The following is a 22,927-nucleotide window of genomic DNA, read 5'->3' on the forward strand; positions in this document are numbered from 1 at the left end:
CGCGCTATCTCAGAGTCTACAAAAGGCTTGCGACAGGGATGCTGTATCTCACCAACCTTATTCAAGATATATGTTGCAGCAGCATTGGAAAGATGGAAAAGAAAGGTGCATAGGATGGGTAGGTGCTTAGCAATGAATGTATATATACACTCCAGTTTGCTGATGACCAGGTAGTACTAACGACCGACAGGGAAGACATGCAGTACATGCTTATAAAACTGATAGAAGAATATAACGACTGGGGAATGAATGTCAATACAACAAAAACCAAATATCTTTGTATTGGAAACGAGTCAGATAACATAGACCTCGAAAACGGACAACATATTTCCTGCTGTCAGAGCTATGACTACTTGGGTGTTGCCTTTGACAATACAGGAACTGATACACGGGAAATAGAAAAACGAATCACTCAAGCAAAGAAAGTCTTAGGATGTCTCAATGGTATACTGTGGAGTAGAGAGATAACGAAAGGAAGAAAATTTAATATATATGAGATCATGATTAAAACTACTCTTCTTTATGGCTCTGAAACATGGAGAATTAGTGAAAAGAACAAAAAGCGAATAGAAGCAGTAGAGATGGATGCAATGAGAAGATCTTTAGGTATTTCCAGACGAGACCGAATCAGAAATGATGTAATAAAACAACGTATGGGAATAGAAGGAAATGTAACTCAAGATATAGAGAAGAAACAATTAAGGTGGTATGGGCATGTTCAACGGATGCCAGTAACAAGACTCCCCAAAAAAGTAGTAGAATGGCAACCGATAGGTCGACGGAAAAGAGGAAGACCCAGATTAGAATGGCAACACGACGTAAACAAGTCCATGAGCGAAAGAAATTTAATAACAAACGACTGCGAAGATAGGAAGAGATGGTGTTTAGGTATCGGACAACGTCGAAAGACGTTCTAAACCGATGTATATATACAAGGAAACTGTTTAGAACAAACTTCACATTTTAATTGTTTTCTATGCAAATATGTATGCTTTTTTAAAATATCCTTAAACGAAAACTGCTTAAAACAAATAGCCACAGTTTATTGTTTTTCTTCAGGCTGCTCATTCATACATTGTTCTCCTTTACACGAACTATTAGATCGGGCTTTGATAATTTCTATTCCTGGTTACTTCTTGAGAAATCCTAAAATAAAAAGCAAATTCAAAAAATTGTACTTTTTGGTCTGAGCAAAATTAAACTACATGAGTAGTTTAATAAAGTAATTTTATTATTTATCTATTGTTTATATTTTAAACGAATTATATATATGTTATATTAAAAGAATTCAATAAGTTATTATGTTTGCTCCTAACGCCACCTGCTATCGTATCAACAACGCTGTATATTTAGTCTGCATTGCTGCCAAACATACGTTATTTACTTCTCGTAAAAGTCAGACGAAATATTAAATTATATACAGGGTGCGCCATTAGTGCCAGGAACTTCATTTACTCATTTGTCGTAAGAGATACCAATAAAATAATTTGGGTAAAAGTTGCAGCATAGATATGGCCACAAAATATTTTCAAATATACAGGGCCACCCATATTAACAGCGTGGAACAAACTTATCTGTTTTAATGAAACCCCTGAAGATTTTTATATTTTTGGACTCTTTCCGCTGTTCTCGTTCTTTCAATATAAGGTTTGGCAGTGTTATACGAGGTATTTTAAAAGATATTTACGTGTTTTCATTAATTTTTTAGCAAAATTAATACTTAGTAGAATTGTAGAGATTTGACATCAAAAAATATATTTGTGTTTAGAAGATTTTAAATATAGTCTATTATTGTCTAAAATTATTAACATAGCGAAATCTTTAATGTTTGTATACAGGGTTGGTCGAAACTTGGAATGGAATAAGTATTTTCTGAGTTTTCTTAAATGGGGACACCCTGTATTTTAGTATTTTAAAATATATTTTATGATACTTTATTATTTATTAAGCGTTGGGTAAACATAACTGCTTTAATTTGTAGGTTTTTCGTGATTTTTTGAGACAAATATTAATTGCAACAAAAATTACGTGAAATTTTATTAAGTTGGCCATGAAAAAATACGTAATAATCCTTATTTTGTTAATATTTAAGAAGAATAATTGTAATAATTTAATTTTAGTTTTAATGTTATTTTCACATCTTTATAGTGCTGGATCTTAGAATCATAAGAATAGAACCGTAAGTGTTTTTAATTTAAATTTATTTGACATCACAACAATTCTACCAGTCGTTGGTGGTAGAATAAATAGATTGTAAGTAAGTCTAATTCTTATTTCTTTTACCTATTGAAATGGACAAACTATCATTCTCAAGCCAAATCAATCAAGAACAATGATGAAAGTACTGGGATTTATCCAACGCACATCTGTAGACCTGCCATTATTCCCATTTAGAAGACTTTATTGCGGTCTCATTAGGTCCATTCTAGAGCATGGATCTGGTTACATTGCCTAGATTGAAAGGGTCCACGATATATTGTGGGACCATAAATTTTTGAGGATAGCAGCTTTTAGGAGTGGATACCGTAGAGAGGAACATGACCATCAGTGGGTAAGAAGTAGTATTGATTTACCAACACTATCACTAAGGAGGACATTGTTAGATTTCTATTTCCTGCACCTGCACAAAGTCATTAATGCTATTATAGATTGTCCTCAATTGTTATCATTCATTAGTCTCAAATTACCCAGTAGAAACAACAGACAATCGGAAACCTTTTAAGTGTCATTTCACAACACTAATTATGGTATCAATGAACCAATTACACGATTGGTCCGGAGCGCTAATAGTCTGCCAAGACAAATTAATATCTTTAACTCCAAAATTAGTTTATTTAAAAAACAACAAAAAGGTATCTTATATTAGCGTATAATATTTTTTGAGCGTTTTGTGGTAGGGGTAGAATAGTTCTTAGGATCGTTATGTATGATACATCATTGGAAATGGAAAGGAGAGGGGGTAGCGAATACGTTGAGACAGAAAAAACACATATTGCGGTATTGCCAAAACGGCATTACCATCATATCTCATCATTGTTATTAGTCCGATTGGAGCGTGTTGATGTGTTAAATGAAAGGGGAGGATATAAAGAATACATTAAGATAGAAAAAACAAACAAGGCGACTACCAAAAAGGCACTACACAATGTTTTCATTATTAATGAGCACATAATTACACCCGAGATGTTATAGGGCACTATGAATACAAATAGATTTACTACATATAAGGCAAATTTTGATTTATTGACTTAAAGAAGGCCTCAGGCTGAATACAAAATAAACAACTGATCGATAGCAAATGAAAGTAGAGTATATAACAAATATATTAAGATAGAAAAAACAAACAATGCGAATATCAAAAGGGCACTACACAGTAACTTCATTATTAATAAATGTATAGCAGCATACAAGATATCATAGAGCACTATAGATAAAAGTAGATTTACTATAAGACAAATTTTAATTTACTGACTTAAAGAAGGCCTCTGGGTGAGTACAAAATAAACAACTGATCGAATCATAATGTACAACACAGCAAATAAAAGGGGAGAATATAACGAATATATTCAGATAGAAAAAACAAAGAGACTAAAAAGGGCACGACACATCACTGTTATTAATGATCGTATAGCAACATATGACATATCACATGACACTATGGATGATAATATACATACAGTAGACTCCCTCTACAACGAGAACTGAAATGACAGACTAATTACCTCGTTATAAGCCGATCTCGTTATATCAGACAATAATAATACTGTGCATACATATGAATCTGTAGTTTTCTAAACCATTAACTTCCTATAGTGAAGCCATTCGGAGCAATATAATATGCTAATAAATATTGTTTGAATGGCGTTTTTGAAAAAAAGTTATTTACTTTTATTGTCAATGAAATATATTAAAACATAAAAGAGTTGTTTACTTTTATTATCAATGATAAACGTTAAAACAAAAAATCTGTACTTATATTTTTTTCCAACTACATAATGTATAAAGCATATTTTCAAGTATAACATAAACTATTGCTTCTGCAATTTTAAGAACTCTGTCATTTTTAACTGCTTTAAATGGTCCAGTATCATTCTATCATATTTTCTAAAGATGTGAAACAGTTGTATTTATTGATTGTAAAGAAGTTTATTGCGGGCTGCAGTTAAGTTTATTGAGGGGCTGTTTGAAAAGGTATTTATTTATAGCCACGACCGGACCAAAAACGTAAAAAAACACGTTTTTTGATCCTATTTTCTCTCGTTATAACCAAATTTGCCTCGCTATAGACGGTTATAGTTCAATAGAAATTTCACGGGACATCTAAAGTATCTCGTTATAAGCGAAACCTCGTAATAACCGTGTTCGTTATAGAGGGAGTATACTGTATTTGCTTTATATATAAAGCATAAGGTAAATATAGGGTAAATTTGCTTTATTGATTTGAAGAAGGCCTCTGACTGATTACAAAATAAACAACTAGCCTAATACTAGCATATAACACATCAAATCAAATGACGTGAGATGTATAGAACTTATAATGTACATACCATGCCATCAATATTATATATACGGGGTATAGTAAAAAAACATGATGTCAGGTGAGAAGTGTATCAGATCATACATTTACTTGGTTTATAGGCAAAAAGTTTATTATTTTAAAAATTTAATGACTGACTGTAGATGACAATTGATTGAATCTCCCGTCGCATGTGACGGGCAAAGTCACTAGAAAATAAACAAATGAGGATAGTAATTAGTGATATTGATACATAACTTGGTGTTTTGTATTTACTACTACTAAGGATTTCCACAGTTTTCACTGTCTTCCTTCACTCAACCGTTTTCTCCAATTTTCCCTGTCATTCCAGTCTCCATCTCGCAGGGTTCTTTTCTCCATAGCCTCGTCGATTTCATCTCTGAATGACCTTCGGGGTCTTCCTCTCTTTCTTCTTCCAATCGGGCTCCATTCTGTGATTTTGTTTATCCAGCGTCCTCTGTCCGCTCTTCTGACGTGGCCGTACCAGGATAGTCTCTTCTCCTCTATATAGTCGATTATGTCTGATTGCACTCACATTCTCCGCTTAATCTCTGCGTTTTCAATTCTGTCTCTTTTTGTAAGTCTACAGCTTCTCCTCAGGAACTCCATTTCTACTGCTCTTATTCTACCTCTATTTCTCTTGTTTATTGTCCAGTTTTCGGACCCATATGCCAGGATACTTCTTGTCAGGGTGTTATATATTCTCTTTTTTGTCTTTATCGTAATGTTCTTATCCCACAACACTGAGTTTAGTTGTCTTATACAGTTTCTTGTTTGTCTCAGTCTGTTGTTTATATCTTCTTCTGTTGTTCCCTGGTTCGATATTATGGTTCCTAAATACTTGAATTTATCTGTTCCATTTATTTGTCTTCCCTCGTCTATCTCTAGGTTTCTCATATCCTTGTTTTCTGTTGTTAGGTATTCGGTTTTCTCTAAGTTTATTTCCATTCCGTTGTTTTTATATTCTTCCTCTAGTTTTCTGAGCATAAAGCTGAGATCTTCTTCATCTTGTGCGATGACTACTTGATCGTCGGCAAAACTTAAGGTGTATAGGTATTCGTCTCTTACTGGTATGCCCATTCCTTCGCACTTTCTCCTCCATGGTTTGAGTGTCTTTTCCAAGAATATTTTAAACAGAGTAGGGGACGTAGCACAGCCTTGTAGAAGTCCTTTTGTCGTCTTAAATGGATTATAGGCTCTATTTCCACATTTAATAGCTACTTTGTTTTCTTTGTATAGTGCTTTAACTGCTTTTATTAGTGTTTGTCGGATTCCGAGATCATTCATTGCTTCCCATAATTTGACTCTAGGTATTGAGTCATATGCTTTCTTTAGATCAACAAAGGCCAGATGGACCGGTCTACCTTTTGCCATTTTCTTCTCTATCAGTTGTTCTAATGTGTACGTATGATCTAGGCATGATTTTCCTACTGTGAATCCTGCTTGGTCTTCTCCAATTTTTCCTATTATTTCAGTTTCTAGTTTTTCTTTAATAATTTTCCCGTAAAGTCTACCTACCGACGATATTATACTAATTCCTCTATAGTTTTCACATTTTTTCCTGTTTCCTTTCTTATGTATGGATGTGATGTATGCTTGTGTCCATTCCGCAGGTATTTCTTCTCCATTTAGTCCTCTTTCGAACATTCTATGTAGCATGCGGAATAACTTTTCCGTTCCGTTTTTAATTAGTTCGTTTGGTATTCCTCCGGGTCCTTTGGCTTTTTTGTTCTTCAATGTCTTGATTGCTCTCTTAACTTCTGCCAGGCTTATTTCTATCTGGTCGTATGCCCCATTTCCTGCATGTTCTATATTCTCTTCCTGAAATTGGGGACGGTTTTCTGTAAGTAGTTCTACGTAGTATTCTTGCCACTCGTTTTCACTAATTTTGCCGATCTGGGTTTTCTCTGTCTTATTTCGTTGAAGTGCTTTTAATATTCGCCATGATTCTGAATTTCTCGTTCCTCCGATATGTCGTTCTATCTCTGTGCATGATTGTTCCCATCGTTCGTTCTTTTCATTTGTTACTCTTTTCTTTACCTCTCTGTTTTTCGCTCTATATAGGTCTAAGTCTTCCTGTTTTTTGGTGTTTAGGTATTTTATGTGTAGTTTTTTCTTTTCTTTTATGCATTTCAATGTGTCTTCCCTTAATTTGATATTCTGATGGGTGTTCCTTTGGTCGTCTTCTCCAAGAGCTTCTAAGGCCGCTGAAATCAGGCAGGTTTTTATGTGTTCATGCATTTCATCTAACGTGTCATATCTGAATTCTTCTAGTTTTTGGTCTAGTCTTCTTTTGTATAAATCTTTTATTGATTCTTCCTGCAATAGATGTAATTTGAGCCTCTTTTCGTTTATTGTCGTTCCCGTTGTAACAATCGATGTATGTTTTTGTTTTGTCCAGATATAGGGGAATTCCATCCATGCCACCACAAGTTTGTGATCTGTTCCACACTCTGTCCCTCTTTTCACTCTGATGTCTTTCACTTTGATGGAGCTTTTGTGGTTCATGATAATGTAGTCAATAATGGATCTTAGTTTTCTTGTCTCTTGAGTCCATGTGTACTTATGTATATTTTTGTGTTTGTAAAATCCGTTCATAATTTTCAAATCATTTACTTCACATAGTTCTACCAATCTTTCTCCGTTGTCGTTAATTGTGTCTTCTCCAAATGGACCAACTGTTCTGTCATTGTCTTTTCTTCCGACTCTTCCATTTAGATCCCCCACTATTATTATTTCTTGTTTAGGTTTTCTCTTATCCATTTGTTCTTGAAGTTGTTCGATAAATCGTTCTTTCTCATCGTGTTTTGTATTTCTTATTAAAAAATAAAAATAGAGTAAAATTAGTCTATTAAATTAAAAAAAAAAGAGGCGGCAATGTGCCCGACCCTGCGACAACTTGTTCAGAAGTGAGGTAAGTTCTTCAAAATCTTAATAATGACTAATAAATTTTGATTATTAATAATGACTAATGAATTGCAACTAAGATACGAATGTATTCATTAATTCTAATTAGATTTTTAAAGCAAACACGTGAATGCATACATTTAAAAATATCAAAACTGCAGAGACTAGCCTCAGTCTCCCCTAAATAGATAAATCACATGAAAGACCAATAATGACATATGTGATAGAAATGAGAGCAGATACAAAAAGAATACTTGGAACATTAGAAATAATGATAGCCTTGAAATAAATTGCTGGAAAAACATATTGTATGATGCCCAAGACAGAGAAGACTGGTATTGAGCCACCATGTTAAATTGATAAATAGTGAGAGACCAGCTGAATAGCATGAAGGTTGAAACCAACAGGCACAAGGCCACCAGGAAGATCTTTCAAAGGATGAAGATATAGCTGACAGTCAATGACACAAACACAACTACAGCCTTAAGATTGGAGAAAAACAAGACCATTATATAATATAAGTCATCATCATCAATGGTGATATAGCCCTAGGTGAGCCTCGACCTTCCCTAGTCTATTTTTTCCAGTTGTTTCTGTTCATTGTCATCTTTTCCAACCTTTGCCAATAGGGAACTTGCATAAAATTTTAAATTCGAAAAAAATGCCTTAAATCATAACAAAACATAATTTAAAATATATATCAAACAAAAAAAAGTTGTTTTTGTCTTTAGTTTGGCCCCTAAAAACGATTAAAATCGAGAGAAAATTCAAATTATAGCAGCCAGTCCAAAACGCGTCCTCATTGGTCGTGACGTCATATAGTCATAATGTTCAAAAATTGGCACTATTAATAATTCATTACGTTTGACATTCGTTTACTTGTAATAGTAATTTTATGGTGTATTTCAGTTTTATAAATCCTTAGATAGTTGCTGTGAACTATATATTTAATAATATTTGAGTGTTTTTGTTCAGATATTATTTTTAAAATGACCGAAGAGGGTTTTTCCAAAGGCCAGTCTGATAACTTGCCCATTGTAAATATGTTTATGGTAGCCACATATTTTCAAAACGGTGAAAATTTTTCCCTGGGAGAAGTTCGGGGAGTTAAAGCAGATAAGTAAGTACATATACTCCTATAACATTAATTTTATTGTGATTATTATTCTCATAATAAGTATTTAATGATAAAACTTAGTACTTTATATTAAGTAGTGTCAATATTATATGTTTACGCTATTGTACTGAAATTTAATCAAATTAACTTATTCATCGTTTGCATTTAGATCTGGCAGAGAATCATATGGAGATGCAGCTGTAGGATGGGTTCAAGTAAAAAGAAATAACATGATCTGTACTGTAAGGGCAAAAATAACACCTGAACATAATGTTAAGAAAAAACAGTATGCTGTAAGTTGTGAAATTAATGAAGAAACCGAGGAAGTACTTGATCTAAAGTGTTATGATTGTGCTGCTTCATTAGGTAAGTACTTAGGTATTTTTATAAACAGATACATATTTTTAATATTTTGAATTAAGAGCATTCTTGAAACATAAAAAATTCTGATCTAAGACAAACATCAGCTGAGCTAAATTTTATACTACATTTTGCAGTAAATATGAAGGAATAAACACTTTCATGGAAATTTATTTTAGCCCATTTTAATTCTGATAGATAGTATCTAAATATACAGCCTTTATAATAATTTTGTTCTTGGTTTTTAAAATAAATATCACAATAATCTTGAAATAACATTTTAGTTAATATATATATATATATATATATATATATATATATATATATATATATATATATATATATATATACATATATATATTTTACTTACATTCGATAGTAGTTTTGCTTCTCTAAAAATATATGGACAATTTCTAAATTTCAAAACGTATGTTATAGGTGGGTGCAAGCATCAAATAGCTTTTCTGATGTGGTTGCACAGAAGAAGTGAAGAACCGTCAAAAACAGAAGTGACTTGCTATTGGGCCAAAAGTAAACTATCAAAAGTTGGTACAAGTATAAAATATTTAACACTTAAAAAGACTTTGGGGCCCCAGAGGAGTTAAGCTCAGATGAAGATAGTAACCAGTTCCTTCAAGAAGTAATAGACATGGGCATTAAAAACCAGTCTGAGAGCCAGTTATTGCAACATTTTAAAGATGATAATATAAAAGAAATAGGGATATTCCAGCTGCTGTTAAAATTTATTTCTACAGAACAGACCACATATAGTGAGTTTGTTGAATTTTGTTCAAATAATATGAGTGAGCACATATGCTCAGAAGCTGCCATCAAAACTAGCACACAGTCCGATAGCAGTTTATGGTTCGAGTTACGATATGGCAGAATAACGGCATCAAAACTTTATGATGCAGCTCACTGTAAAAAATGCGATGGGGCATTTGTTGAACAAATACTTGGGGTCTCAAAATTTAAAGCAACTTCTGCAATGAATAGGGGTAAACAGTTGGAAGAAAGTATGATAAAATGTGTGCAAAAAGTATTTCAAATAAAATTAAACCGTATTGGCTTACAGTTAAACCCCAAATTTCCAATTTTTGGCGCTTCACCTGATGCCATATGTGAGGAATATATTGTGGAAATAAAATGTCCTCAGACTAATAAAACTGTAGCTAATTATTTAACAAAGGACAATAAAATAACTGCTAAATATAATGCCCAAATTCAACTTCAAATGTTTATGTTTGCTAAAAAAAAGTGTTTATTTTGTGTTGCTGATCCAGAATTTGAAAATAATTCTAATTTCAATTATACATGGGTGGACTATGATGAAAATCATTTGGAGAGTTTGACGACAGCTGCTGAAAGTTTTTGGACGCATAATATTTTTCCCCGTTTATTAAAATCTGTAGATAAAAAATAAGAAGCAGAGGCTGACCGCAAATTAGGTGGTTAGATGGAGTTGAGACCGATTTAGGGATATTAGAGATCAGAAGATGGCAACACGTCACCAGAAACCGAACATAACGGCAATGACTCTTAGAGCAAGCAATCCACAGAGGATCGTCGAGCCAAAGATGATGGGGAGATAGAAAATAAAATTATTATTTCTATCCTTGGGTAACAGTTTGTCCTTCAGGCAGTTATAGCTGTAATATTTGAATTTAATTAACAACCATATCAGCAATTCAGAGAAAAATCACAAATTAACAGTTGGTCGTTGTGTCACTTCTTTACTTTTTCCATCAGTATTTCTTTGTACACTTTTTTCTGAATAATCTTATTCGCTACATTTACCAACATCTGTAAGGTAACTTTGCCATACTGACTAGGAGACAGAAACACATGTCTACAGCTGCATTTGTTTTATAGGCTGAATCCAATATTTGTTCAATGTATTTATTGTTATATACTATTTTTTGTTGATTATACTGTACACTTTATATAATAAAAATAATTATAAGGCTTGATAATGTATTGTAATCTTTAATGTATGAGTATTAGGGAAAACATATTACAGGTTCAGTTTGAAAAATCTTTATTAAAGGTTTTGTTTAATTATCTACATTATTTCTAAAACATAAGTCAACATCACTGTAAATTATAACAAAACAGCAATAAAAGAGTGTGACACTTGACTGAAGTGAATACTTCTTATAGCGTGTTATTACTATAATGTAGGTTAATGAAATTTTATATCCGCTTATTATTGATTTTTTAATGTGTTATAATAACAATACACATTTAAGTTCTTTATAATTTAAAAAATCTTAAGTTCTTTAAAATCTAAAAAAGTTTATATAATTTTATTATAGAAGTATATCTTGTACAAATACTTTAAAATCAAAATTAGCCAAATCTTTCAAGTCGTTCAAGAGTTGTTAGAAAATATATATTATGTAAAATTATAAGTATACATGTATGTATATTATGTATATTACAGTATACTGCAAGATTAACAAGTCTTGATTTTTCGAGTCACGCTAAATAGAATTTTAGACCCATGCAAAACATCATACAGAGCGATAAAAAATATTCACTTCAAAATGTTTAAACTGTAAACGGTTTTGATTTCTATATTAATATTTATTACAAAATACAATAGTTTTTTCGAAAATATACAGTACCTAATACATGTAACTACAAAGCTTAATATAGGATATACTAATAAAATATGACATGTTGCATACAAAGAAATAAAGTCAAAAATACATGAAGTTTAAGTTTAATAAACTGTTTTTAAATTTTTTTTTTAAATATTTCTTGCTATTTTTAAAGACATGCTATCCTGAAATTAGACTGACCTACAAATTAACTAAGCAGTTAATATGAAGTCACAATATTTGTCCTCATGTAGGTACTTATGAGGACTTATATTGAACTCAAGTAGAAAATAAATTGTTTGTTATTTATTATGTAACTTTTGTACACATTTTAAATAGTAATGCATTGTATATAAAGGACTGTATAAAGTATAAACTGCATTGTATATAAAGGAAAATATATAGGTTTATTATATGTATAGGTTTATCTACATTATAACATAAATCAAAATCAGTGTAAATCATTACAAACAATAAAAAATGTAAGTCAAATATTTAAACTCTAAGCTATTTTAATTTCTATACCCATTTTTATTGGAAAATACAATTTAAGTAGTTAGTTTTCTAAAATTTACAGTGACTAAGTACAAAACTGAATATATAAACTAATAAAATATGACATACTGGGAACAAACAGTACCTAGTTTCCTAGATGAAAGTAAAACATACACAATGAAGTTTTTAAAGCATTACTTTCCTAAAATTAGACCAGACTGCAAATTTACTAGCCCACAAGCTATTTTTATTAGATGATCCATATAAGGTATCAACTTATTGTCAACACATGCATGGGGAGCCAAGAATGCAAATTCTCTTAATCTGCGTATGACTCTTTCAACATGAATCCTTAAACTGGCAATGCGCTTGGTTTCTATCACTTCAATTGGACTTAATTTTGTGTTTGAAGAGACACTTGGTGGTCTAATTAATTTGCACCCTTTAGCAACCAATAAATTTTCTATATGTTTAAAACCCCTATCTGCCATGATAGACACCTTGGGAGGAAGCATACACAAAAACCCACTGTTCTCTATAATAACTGCATCAGATGTTCGACCACCAAAAGCATTAGAAATGAAATTAATAATGCCATCAGGAGTACAAGATATTAAATATTTTAGTGTATTACACTTCTTATACTCTGACCAAGTTAAAGATTGTTTAATAGAATCTGAAGGTTTTTCTATTTCAATCTCTAAACAATCAATAATACATAATACATCACTGTATCGAGATCGAAAAGCTATTGGTAAATTTGATTTTATGCTGTTAATGTTGGGTGTCAGTATAAGCTTTCTTACATATTTACTAATGATTGGTAATGATTTTGAAAAAATTCTTGATGCATAACTCTCACTTATACCAAAATCATCCCCTAGTAGTGTAAATGAATGCCCTGTTCTAATTTTTTTTAAAGTTAAAAAAATATTCCAATTTGGTAACTTACAATAGTTTTGTAATAACTGAAAAGTATAATATGCATATTCAGGTAATCCTAGATATATCCTGGGTCTCTTTTCCATCTTCATTAGGGTACACTTTAATGTCAAGTTTTTAAATTGATTTTCAATATCCTGCACTTCCTCATCATATGATTGATGATCACTTACACAACCAGCACTATAACTACTATAAACAGATTCTTCACTTTCAGACTCAGTTTTAGAGGTATCACATCCAGATTCGTTTTGTGGACAAAAGGTTGGTACATTGAGTTTCAGTGGTGATGTCCCAATATCTCTACTAAAAACTGTGTTTAATGATAAAGTACTAACAGAATCACTACAATCTAACTTGCATTGTACACTTTTACTCCTGAATTTTATGTGAGTCTGAGTTGAAATATCACTTTTTTGATTGGTTTCAATGACACTATCAATTTTTAGAGTGTCTATATCATTTTGCAGAATACTCCCAAAACATTCTGAAGACTGTGAAGAAGTTGAAGCAACTGCATCCTCAATTAATTGATGTTTAACCCTCTTAAGTGCTGTTATTCTAGGATAATGAGAATGTGTCCTTTTCCTATCTGGTTGACAATTAAATATGTGAGGGACAACATTTAATTTCATCCTCTTTTGGCCACCCATAAGTTTGAATTTAATATAGTTTTCCATATCATTTTCCAACTGAAACAGAATATTATATATTAAATTATTATTTTTATCTTTTATATATATATATATATATATATATATATATATATATATATATATATATATATATATATATATATATATTGTAGGTAGATAACATGAAAGAGTTCGAATAGTTCATGTGATTTTCAAATACCTATTTTTATACATTAGGTATTTATTTTAGGTTATGAACATAAAACTTTATTATTATGATTACCTTATTTTAATTTTACAGTAAAAACAGTTCTAGAAAAGAACTGTCTAGGTAAATATCATTCAATATGTAATGTACATCTACCAAATATAGGTACCAAGAGTTCTATCAAAAAAACACATGATTATTTGTTTAAAGAAAACTATTAAGCAGACAACAGATATTAAATACTTACATTAAAATGATCTTCACATACATGAAGAGCTTGAGCAGTAACTGAAATATCCCTTCGACAGGCACGTAACCAGTTTAAACGCCGTTTTTTATCGACTGGTAATCTAATAAATATTTTGTTGGGGGTTTTAATGGTTGTACTTTTACACAACGGTACTAAACAACACTTGTAGTATTTACTTTTACTTTCCATAGTAAAAACACACACAATTCAACACTCTCTGTTCAAAAACTGTATCAAACACCAATATAAACAAAATAGTTTATACTTTTATACAAGACAGGAGACCTGACATACAGATAATACTAAGTGACGTCACAAGGGTTCGCGCGCTTTTTCGATCGTTTGAAATGATTTTTATACACGGAAGATTTTAAATTTGTATTGCTAAGCCATTATGAGTTTTAGAGGCGTGAAATTTTGGAAATCTTATTTTTAAATGAAACTAAACGTTATTATATAATAAAAAAAAAATGTGCAAGTTCCCTATTTGTTGTGTAGATCTTCCTAGTCCACACCATTCCGCCATCACAGTCTTGGTCTACCTCTACTCCTATTTCCTACTGGTGCTGATAATAAGGTTGGTCTGGGTGGGTAATTTTTATTTGATCTCTACACATATCTTCAGCCCATCTAAGCCTACCTATTTATATATAATATAAGTGGCTGTGTAATATAAGCTTAAGATTTTGTAATCAAAATTTTAGATTATTAAAACTAGAGATTTTAAATGTTGTAGTAAAATTCTGAATTTAATTCAATGTAAGGACTTCTATTTGGCACCTTCCCTAGTTTAAGGATGGCACTTTTTAATGCATATGCATATGTAATTGTTTGTTTTATCATTATGTTATAAATCCAGTATAACATGTCAGGTTTTAAATCCCACATTTTTCATGAGTGTAAATGCCTACCAATAACATAGTCAGTTATTTGTTGTATCTGCTGATTCAAAGGAAGAATCCAGTCTACTATTACCTCAAGGTACTTTACTTCACTCACCACATTTAGATTTGTAGTAATCATGCCTAGAAGACCTAATAGATCTAAATTTCTGCCAGTAAATTTCATTATTTTGGACTTAATTAGATCTTTCACTACAGCCAAAGCCAGTTCCATTCTATCTCTAACTGTACCATTAAACTTGTTTGACCAGATCATCAGCATTATGTATGTAGTTGTAAATGATGTATGTAGTTGTTAAGTAGCTATTCCATTAGAGGAAATAAGATTTCCCCTCACAAAAGAATATTATACCAGTTCATAAAAATTAGTTTAAAATTGAATCTTGTGAACTTCCTCTGGCTTAATTACTTATACAGAGTTCCACATTAAGAAAATAACATTAGGCTTATGGAGATCAGTGTTGCCAAAACTCTCAGGCATGCGGTTTACTAGATTGTCGATATATTTTTCGAATTTCCATTTTCAATTAACAGTTAACTGTAAAGTCAGAATAACAACTGAAGAACCACAAAGCCTTATTATCATTATGTAGTCTCAGAGAACGACATAAAATCGCTGACATACGTACACCATATTATTTTAAGTTGCAATTAGTAATTAGATATATGCATTCCAAGCGGTCTGTTTATTTGCTTTTAAACCTTTAATTGCCGGCAAAGTGGATGATTTAACTAAGCAATATTTTCTACTGATTTCTATGATTCATGGTATATGATATTCTTACCGAAAAACAAATAAACTGTCGTTACTATAATTAAAATAAGATAAAATAAAATTATCTTTTGTAAATACTATTTATTTAATTAAAATCATTTTCCCTACTTTTCATCTCTTGTTTCGAATGGACACTTTTGGTCAATTACGTTAAAAAACATTAGTTTAATAATTCATGTCTGTGAAAACGAAAATACAAATTATATACAGCCTTGAATCGTGCTTGTGTTCGTTCATCGTGGCATCGCTGCGCTTCTATCGTCCATAAGAAATACATGGCCCTATCTCCGCAATGTTATTTTCTTAACGTGAAACGCTCTATAGTTGAATTTAAATATAATTTAATTTTATCTAATAAGAGACATCCAACTCAGTAGACGTAGACAACTTACTTTCTTCGGTTTAGCTTTAGCTGGACATTTGATTTTATTCTACTTATAATTATTGATCCTTCTGCATCATATTTTATATCCGTAACATTTATATTTGATTCTAATTTTAGTTATTTTTTCTTTCAAATTGAATTTGATCTGTATGGTTTACCTCTAGATTATATTCCTCCACTTCACTCTTTACTTCAACCTTAACATCCTCCATATTAAAATACAATTGTTCAGTAATTTCATTTTTTATATTATTTTCTATTTTAATATCACCTGAAAAAGAGTGGATAAATAGAAACTCCTCTGTATCACAGCTTTCAAAGTTATGTTATAAACATCTAGTTCTTGCTTACCTTCTATCTTAACATATTCATTTAAATAAACTCCTTCCTCTTTCCCACATGTTAATACTTGTTGGCTATTAATAAAATCACTCTCTGTAACCACTTGTTGTGTTCTTTTCATTGCAGTCTTATTAAAACTTGAAGCCAACAAACGTCTTTTGTAACGAGAATATCTACAATTAATTTTGATTAAATTAATATTTCCTCAACTCTGAATTTGTAAAGTTCATAACAAGTACCTGTTAATTGCTTGTGTTGCTTTCACTTTACTAGATTCTTTGGATTTAAATTGGGATGAATCAAATATCGTTGGCACATAACTTGGACTGGCACTTTCATTACTCATTTTTTGTCCTAAGAAATGATGGCTGCAAATTACATCATTCTTTTTGGGCATCCATGAAAACCCACTAAAAAACAATTATTTTTATTTTAAAATAAAAAAAAATAATCTTACAGATAATGTAAGGTTATTTACTTTATCTTTTGTACTGCAACAATCCATTTGTGACGTTGTTCTACCAGATAACTGCGTTTAGGGAATCTATGAAATGAATAACAACTATTCTTTTTCTTATTTTTACAATTTGATACACAACAATAGTTATGTGGCATTTTTATATAGGGTTTAAGACTCCCTATTATAAAAAAATAATGTTTACCAATACTTATCACAATTCAACAATCTGAAATTTAAATTTTTTAATACGTGCTCATTTGTTTTTTATGTATTCAAAATAAATAATAATCTTGTTTTTATGTAAAAGTCACGGCCATGAAACGACAAGAATGAGAAATGACACTCAATTCAATGACAGTGCCGGGTGGCAGTTGGCACTGTTGGCAGAGAACTACGAAGACAGTCACCGAACACCGGTTGTTCGGTGACACAGTGTTCGTAGTTCTCTGCTGTTGGGTTGGCAGTGGAGAGTGGAGACAGTGTTCCCAAATGTAAAAAAATAAAATCGGTAGAATTTTTTTAAAAAATCGGTAGATTGTGGAGTAAAATCGGTAGATCCTTCAAAATATAATATTTTGTTTAAATTTCATAATGTTTTGCAATTCGTTTATTTAAGAAAAAATAAAATATGTTTATTCATTTAAATCTAATAAAATAAAAAAATGAGAACCGAGATACTGAACATAAAACGAGAACATTGTGACTAGGAATCGAATACTTAGCCGAGAACCGAAAACTCGAGTATAAAACAAAACCCTTTTACAAGGAAATATTATACACAAAAGACACCGAGTTTTTTCGTGAGGTGCACTCGGAAGCTTAGATTACTATATGTTGTTCCGGTTTTAAGTCTCCTACCTTGACAAATTCCCAGAACCAAGCGGTCGGATCACAATGGATTTGGGTTCATTTATTGTATTATTAGCTTTATGACAATCATGTACTTTGTAAAGTACCACTTAGGTATCATTTAAGAATAAATTTTGGAATGTTTCACACGGTTTCGTGAATACACAAAAATGCTCAATGCAAATTACACGTATCGCAAGAAAAATTGTTTTGTCTCTTACATATTTCTTCTCAAATTTAAGAATAAGTAAAAATTTCTATCTGAATATAAAAGTCGGTAGAATTTAATCTTTGTCGGTAGATCGGTAGAAAAACGTCGAAATCGGTATATCTACCGATTTAACGGTAGGTTTGGGAACACTGAGTGGAGACTACAATGTACTTGTACATAAAAATGGCAAGGTATATTTGCTGCTGCTGTAATTGGTGGAGTGGGTGTGTATTAATTAAAAATTTAGCGGGTTCCGTGTTTTCTTTCAATAGTAAAAAAACATAAATTTTATGATAAATACGTAATTGATGAAAAAGCAAAAACCCAGAAAAACTGGTATTGAGACTTTCTCTCACTGTACGTAAACCCCACAATACAAAAATACCGGTATGCTACTCAAATAGAAATGTGTACTCCGACGCGCATGACGTCACCTGCGAAGCACAGTACAGGGTGCACTACGGTGTTCGAGATGTAGGATTCCCTATCCCGTTAGATGTATTTGTGCATCGTGTGGTAGATGAATTGTTTTTACAAATTAATCAACCCCTGTGATGTCTTTAAATATTTTAATTTTTGCAGATCCTCCACATTTTATTAAACTTGACCGAAATCATGTAATTGATCATGATTTTATTATTGACAATAAAATAATCAACAAGAATTACTTTGAAGCGCTACTAAATATATCAACTGTAATTGTTCAGCTTTTAATGATTGGTTTGATCTATTAAATTCTCGATGTAAGTTCGTTGCCAATTCTCAACACGAAATGCATATGGTACAGATTTAATAAGCAGTCACGTCTAGATACTGAATGAAATCTCAGAAAGGGTCAATTCAATGCGGGTTGGTAAACATAAATGACTTATTCAAAAAGGATATGCTTACTAATAGATCCCGAAAGAGTTACTTTCTTACCTACAAGCAAAAGACAACGTGACTATATTTTAACTTCGAGGTTGAATTAGGACGTGCTAGAGAACTTTTTTTTATTATATTCGAGAATAGGTGATGCAAATGATCATCCTTCGCAAATAATTTAAATATAGATTAAGGTGGTATATTTTAGGAAAACATTCGGCGGCGATCTTTAGAGAATGTCGCAATACATGAAACTAGTGAATCCTGCGTAAGTAACAACTCAACAGAAAGTCTCAATTGCCAAGCGATATTTCGGCGTCGAAGATATTTGCCTGACACAAAAATTCTGTCTTATTTGGTAGAAAAAACTGAAGGTTCGAAAGAATCTCACTCTGAAGACGACAAATACTTTAAATACATTTGATTAAAACCTTTATCTTGATTTTCTCAAAAACTTACTTTTGTGGCATGTGTTACTCTAAGTCTTCAATCGCAATTGTAACCTCGGAAACCTTTTTGGATGGTGCTAAAAAGTCACCAATGGAGACACTGCGGACGACAGCCAGATGGTTGGTGGAGAGCGAGTCGTGGGTTCGAAACTAGCTTTTGGAACCGGGAATGGGTCCAACGGACGAATAAGTAAAGATAGATGAGGATAAGATATATTAAAAAAGATACAGAAATAAACAGAAAGATAGATGGAAAAATTACCAAAGATAAGATAAGAAGAAAAGGCGCCACTTAACTTTTTGGGGTTCGAGGGGAAAATTAAGAAACCCTAGAAACGAAAAGAGATAAGGAAAGATATTTAAGTTCTGAACCAAGTCCAAGGAAAGATATCAACAGTTAATTATCAAATAAATCTTGTCAACCACTACATAAACAAATAATAAATATATTAGGTGGACTCTGTCCACCTACTTACCTACGAAACTTAATCAGCCTGATCTTTATTCTGGTCGAAGGTATAATAATAATTTAATGCAATAAGCAAATATTCAGAGGTGTTATTTTATCAGGAAACTATTAGAGTAGAGAAATAAAATTCATTGATAAAACAAAACAATATATTCAACAACACAATTCACAACACCACTAAATTTGGATAAATCTGATAATTTTAAAATCTGAATGAAACACAAGTAAAAAAATGCACCATCAATTTAATCAATGGTTGTATACCATATAGAAATAACAGTATTATGATTAAGAAATACCTTTACAAATACAATATAATAAAGTCATGCACAAATTAAATTATCAGCGAAGAGAGCCTGATGTATTTAAAAAAAATTCAAATAAAGCTGATTAAAGAAATCTCTCTCGCTGTTTTGGGCTTATCTCGAGATAACGGGTATCAATAATTATTAAAAAATGAATAGCAAATAAAAGAAATTTGATTAAAGTTAAATTCAAAAGAATACAAAAAGATTTCAAGAATTGTGTATTATAAAATTTTAACCAACCCGCACTTGGTTAAGTTAACTGTCTGTTGAGAATTAAATGTTCGTAATAATTATTAGTGAGGAGTTCTTAATAGCTGATTGAAAGTTCGTATGAAAATATCAAATGTTCTTTTAATTAAATGGCTAATCGTAGTTAAACTTACTACAGGTAATGAAATGGTTTGACGCTGATTCGTCCAGGGTTGGGTAATATGATTACCATATTATTCGCCCAGATAATCGAAGGTAATATGATTATGATAACTTACAATCAATCTCGATAACTGCTACACTACTTCACTGACTCTATATAGTATCAAGCACTGAAGTTAATTAAAATAAAGGTACTTTATAACCATATTTTATTTAATATGGTATTAGATTAAGAAACGTAAATATTTAAGTGTATACACACTTAACGGCGTCTTTTGATAAATAGGACCTATCCGTCTTTTGAGAACTCCGTGGTTCGGAAAGTCGGTAGGTTCCAATAAAATTTTCTAATGGTAAACAAGACCACCCGCGTATATATTTGCAAAACGCATGGGCGTCTCAGCAACAGGGGTAAGGGATTAAAAATTGTTTGCTATTTTAATTATAAAAAAAATGTTACAGCATTAATAAATCAAAAGTTTTGGTTAAACTTGCAAAATAAATATCAAATAATTGCATCATTGCAAGGGCGATTAGAAGATCTGTCATTTGACCTCGATTTGTATTTAAAAATCGTAGATTACATCATTACGCCAACATGTTCGTACAAGATTAAACTTAATGTGTGTTTATCCATATTTTAGTGAGGTTTGACAAAACCGTCCTAGCCATGTATATAAATAGTCGAATTTCATGTTCACATCTTTCATTGTTGTTGATGGTGTTGTCTAAATAAATAAAACTTTTAATTACCTACTTCATCTCCAGCAATATTTTGATCAGATTAGATAATTTGTTGATATAACAACTGTTCATCATATTCATGATAATCAACATCATATTTATCTTGTTTTTATTAATCCATGTTCTGCGCTAACTCTTTTTAGTTTGTCGAGAATCAACGTAAGTTCTGCCTTGCTATGAGAGCACAGAAAAATAAACAATGTTCATTAGCAAGAGAAGATTGGACGCCTTGACTCCGCCTACTGAAATGTTTTCATTCATCTAGAACAAGTCTCATGTGTTCACTATATAAATAACTTTGGGGCTAATATGCAGCCTTGTCTGGTGCCTTTCTAATTTTGCACCGCGAAGAATATTTTTTTCAATCTCATACAAATTTTATTAGTTTAACTAGGTGGCTCTGAATATTCATATCATTAAGGATTTGCCGTAGTAAATGTCACTGTATGTTATCGAAGAAACCTGTAATCAGACCAATACTACGTAATAGATGCGAGACATGGATGCTGACAGACAATGTAAAAAGAAATCTAGAGAAGAAGTCTTTGAAAGAAATGTCCCAAGGAAGATATTGGGCCTATTAACGAAAACGACCAGGTACAACTGTTCAAAGAGGCAGCAATCTCAGAATTCGTTAAACTTGAGAAACTTCGATAGGCTACTCATGTAGTGAGAATGGAGGCCGACAGATTGTCGAAAAGAGCAAGACAAAAGAAAGGCAGCGGAAAAGGTGGGAGATGAAGTGGCAGCGGGTGCGCAAAATTTACTAGACGTGAGAACCTGGAAAAACCAGCAAGATTGGAGGCATAGTTTGGAGGGGGCCAATACTCGATTGTGCTGTAGAGATTGTAGATAGATGTTATCGAAGGCTTTTTCGTACTCCGTGATATAGAGATACATAGGGCATTTTAATTCTCTTTGATTTTGCGATCAGTTGTGGTAAATTCAAAATTTGCTCTCGTGGCCCTTCTCTTACGATTCGGACTTCCTCAGCAGCTATTTTCCGGTACATTAGTCTAATCTATTGTGTATTATCGTAGAAGATTTAATTTGTATGTGTTATGAATGAAATTAATCATTTATAGTTGTTGCATTCTGAGGTGGAATCTTTATTATGTAAAGGAGTAACAAAATAAAGAAATCGGCAAGGTACAAACGTTTATTAATAAAATAGAATTCAGATATAATCAAAACAATAACAAGGATAATCTATGACACTAAAACAGCAACAAGGCATCTAACGGTTGCTAAAAAAATTTAGAAATTTTTATTAAAAATTTAGATTTTAAAAGCGTGTTTTAGTTAGTTTACATCTTACATTTAGCAAGATTCAAAAAGAAATTTGTACTGTCTATATCAGATATTTTTGATTCCGGTATATATATATATATATATATATATAATATATATATATATATATATATATTTATATATAATTTATAGAAATTATTTTGGAGGCTCAATGTAAAAGAGTAAACATAGTTGATTGAAAATGCCGTTTTCGCTATTGCATAAAAGTATGTAACCTTTTTATATACATGTTTTGTAAGATGGTTTCTCTCAGAAGCTGCATATATAGCATAAATATCTACTTACAATATCTGATATAATTTACTATTACTGAGATTAAAGATAGCATGGTAAATTTGTAGTTTTATTATAAAAAAACTTGAGTTTATTTCACTCCATAAAGCATGGCACATGTGTCTTTTGTACTAATTAGGAATACTCTGAGATACGCGT

General features: G+C 31.6%; 3 protein-coding genes across 4 annotated transcripts; 1 reads left to right on the forward strand and 2 right to left on the reverse strand.

Moving 5' to 3' along the window:
* Window positions 1-1,032: 1,032 nt before the first annotated feature.
* On the reverse strand, window positions 1,033-17,237 carry LOC140431859 (uncharacterized). Of its 2 annotated transcripts, none has more exons than XM_072519735.1 (5): window positions 16,937-17,237; window positions 16,698-16,868; window positions 16,468-16,631; window positions 16,275-16,387; window positions 1,033-1,146 (listed from the first exon to the last, which is right to left on the reverse strand). In XM_072519735.1, the coding sequence occupies exons 1-5, from the start codon at window positions 17,071-17,073 to the stop codon at window positions 1,120-1,122; spliced, it is 612 nt and encodes a 203-aa protein (XP_072375836.1). In that variant the 5' UTR covers window positions 17,074-17,237; the 3' UTR covers window positions 1,033-1,119. The 2 variants fall into 2 exon arrangements, 1 of the variants encoding a protein (XP_072375836.1); XR_011949734.1 differs by having other exon boundaries at window positions 1,075-1,146; window positions 16,124-16,387.
* On the forward strand, window positions 8,401-10,344 carry LOC140431857 (uncharacterized). The gene is made up of 4 exons (XM_072519733.1): window positions 8,401-8,564; window positions 8,731-8,927; window positions 9,360-9,476; window positions 9,518-10,344. The coding sequence occupies exons 1-4, from the start codon at window positions 8,434-8,436 to the stop codon at window positions 10,342-10,344; spliced, it is 1,272 nt and encodes a 423-aa protein (XP_072375834.1). The 5' UTR covers window positions 8,401-8,433.
* LOC140431858 (uncharacterized) lies at window positions 12,214-14,334 on the reverse strand. The gene is made up of 2 exons (XM_072519734.1): window positions 14,052-14,334; window positions 12,214-13,653 (listed from the first exon to the last, which is right to left on the reverse strand). Exons 1-2 carry the CDS (start codon window positions 14,241-14,243, stop codon window positions 12,214-12,216), a joined length of 1,632 nt encoding a protein of 543 aa, XP_072375835.1. The 5' UTR covers window positions 14,244-14,334.
* Window positions 17,238-22,927: the final 5,690 nt, after the last annotated feature.

Source organism: Diabrotica undecimpunctata, unplaced genomic scaffold (genome assembly GCF_040954645.1).
Source record: "Diabrotica undecimpunctata isolate CICGRU unplaced genomic scaffold, icDiaUnde3 ctg00002156.1, whole genome shotgun sequence".
NCBI classification, from domain to species: domain Eukaryota; kingdom Metazoa; phylum Arthropoda; class Insecta; order Coleoptera; family Chrysomelidae; genus Diabrotica; species Diabrotica undecimpunctata.